This window comes from Telmatherina bonti, assembly GCF_933228915.1.
Source record: "Telmatherina bonti genome assembly, chromosome: 5".
In the NCBI taxonomy this organism is placed as follows: domain Eukaryota; kingdom Metazoa; phylum Chordata; class Actinopteri; order Atheriniformes; family Telmatherinidae; genus Telmatherina; species Telmatherina bonti.
In genome coordinates, this window is record NC_136623.1 from 2814693 (window position 1) to 2817192 (window position 2500).

Here is a 2500-nt window from a genome sequence, read left to right on the forward strand (position 1 = left end):
TGCGTGTGTGTGTGTGTCTGCGTGTGTGTGTGTGTGTCTGCGTGTCTGTGTGTGTCTGCGTGTGTGTGTGTGTGTCTGTGTCTGCGTGTGTGTGTGTCTGCGTGTGTGTGTCTGTGTGTGTCTGCGTGTGTGTGTGTGTCTGCGTGTGTGTGTGTGTGTCTGCGTGTGTTTGCGTGTCTGTGTGTGTGTGTGTCTGCGTGTCTGCGTGTGTGTGTGTCTGCGTGTGTGTGTGTGTGTCTGCGTGTCTGTGTGTGTCTGCGTGTGTGTGTGTGTCTGCGTGTGTGTGTCTGCGTGTGTGTGTGTGTGTCTGCGTGTCTGTGTGTGTCTGCGTGTGTGTGTGTCTGCGTGTGTGTGTGTGTGTCTGTGTGTGTCTGCGTGTGTGTGTGTGTCTGCGTGTGTGTGTGTGTGTCTGCGTGTGTTTGCGTGTCTGTGTGTGTGTGTGTCTGCGTGTGTGTGTGTGTCTGCGTGTGTGTGTGTGTGTGTCTGCGTGTCTGTGTGTGTCTGCGTGTGTGTGTGTGTCTGCGTGTCTGCGTGTGTCTGCGTGTGTGTGTGTGTGTGTCTGCGTGTCTGTGTGTGTCTGCGTGTGTGTGTGTGTCTGCGTGTGTGTGTGTGTGTCTGCGTGTGTGTGTGTGTGTCTGCGTGTCTGTGTGTGTCTGCGTGTCTGTGTGTCTGCGTGTGTGTGTGTCTGTGTGTGTGTGTGTCTGCGTGTGTGTGTGTGTCTGCGTCGTGTGTGTGTGTGTGTCTGCGTGTGTGTGTGTCTGCGTGTGTGTGTGTGTGTCTGCGTGTGTGTGTGTGTGTCTGCGTGTCTGTGTGTGTGTGTGTGTCTGCGTGTGTGTGTGTCTGCGTGTGTGTGTGTGTGTCTGCGTGTGTGTGTGTGTGTCTGCGTGTCTGTGTGTCTGCGTGTCTGTGTGTCTGCGTGTGTGTGTGTCTGCGTGTGTGTGTGTCTGCGTGTGTGTGTGTGTCTGCGTCGTGTGTGTGTGTGTCTGCGTGTCTGTGTGTCTGCGTGTCTGTGTGTCTGCGTGTGTGTGTGTCTGCGTGTGTGTGTGTGTCTGCGTCGTGTGTGTGTGTGTGTCTGCGTGTGTGTGTGTGTGTCTGCGTGTGTGTGTGTGTGTCTGCGTGTGTGTGTCGGAGGGACGTGTTGGACCAAGGTGTGTCCCCTGGTCAGACCCCCAGGTGTCTCCAGTCCTGCCATCAGCCAGTGGGCCTGCAGACATGGTGCGTACCACACATGCTACTCATATTTTACATACATGTAAATTTGCACACGTGTGGTCGTCCTGACTCAGATTGTCGCCGTTTTGGTCATGTGAGATGTCTGCATCATGTGTACACAGCTCCGTGTTCTTTGCATGTTCCCCGCTGCATGTTGCGGTCTGGTTTCCATGGCAGCTCCTGTTGCCGTGACAACCTTCCTCACCTCCGTGACCCGAAACATTTTTGGTTAAAAGCTGGTGGTCCCACAGCTCCGGACCCGAGAGGCCTGAAAGTCCCGATGCGAGGGTGGCCGTTGTTCCGGACGGGTCCAGACGTGTTGCAGAACCTCGGCCAGACACACGGACAGGAAACACGTCGCTTTAAGAGGCTTTATTTAAAAACAGCAACACCAGCAGAAACAGGAATAAAAAACATCAAAACAAGTCGGAACCGGACCGGACCAGGTTCTTCTTTCCAAACTCAAGAGAAGACGCCACAGAACCAACACGGACTGGTCCACTATTTACAAAGATCAGAGACCGGGACAAGCCGGCGCCGAACCCAGAGCTGCAGACGGCCAGGGGGCGGGGCTAAACAGGTAACAGTCAGGAAAACTGGCCAATCAGGCCAAGAGGTTCATGGGAAGTCTGCAGGCTGAGATCTGGACCAAGACTTTTACAGCAGCTGCACTGGGAGCAGTGGGAGCACTGGGACTGGTTCTCCAGTGGGTTCTGATCCTGAGCCAGTACCGAGCCCAGACAACTGGAACCAGCTGACGCTACAGGGTGGAGCTGAAACTGGACCAGATCCAGTTGCAGGACGTGTCATGCTTGGATCTCACAACAGGACTGTTGCCATGGTAATCCAGGTAATCCAACAGGTAAGATGAACATCCCATGCTGCCAGAAGGGTCAGATCCCGCTCCGTAGACCGGAACCGCCAGAACTGGACGGAATCAGTTCCTCCTGTCAGCTTCATGCAGCTTGTTTCTGGGCCGGACCCCATGTGTTACCGTAGAAACAGTGACATCATCAGCACGCTGTAAACACTGGACCGGATCTCAGCTCTCATCTTGCTGTCGTCTGCAACTCTGAGGCCACGCCCAGCAGGGGGTCAAAGGTCAGGGGGCGGGGCCAGGAGCGTCAGTTATTCGTCATCATCGTCATCGCCTTCGTCCTCAGCGTCTCTCTTCCTCTTCTCGCCCTGAACAGCAGCTCCGTCCTCATCTGGGAGTCCCAACAAACACAAGTCAATGACGACGTCTTACAAAACAATTTACTTTGAAGGTTCTGCTTTTTCATAACGG

General features: G+C 54.6%; 1 protein-coding gene across 1 annotated transcript in view; it reads right to left on the reverse strand.

Annotated features, from left to right (window-relative positions):
• Positions 1-1594: 1594 nt before the first annotated feature.
• Positions 1595-2500, reverse strand: part of LOC306755597 (putative acidic leucine-rich nuclear phosphoprotein 32 family member C) — a 12748-nt gene continuing 11842 nt past the window's right edge. The window contains exon 7 of the mRNA XM_079240038.1: positions 1595-2420. Within this exon, the coding sequence (XP_079096164.1) occupies positions 2341-2420 (80 nt within the window). The 3' untranslated portion in view covers positions 1595-2340. The remainder of the gene's footprint in view (positions 2421-2500) is intronic.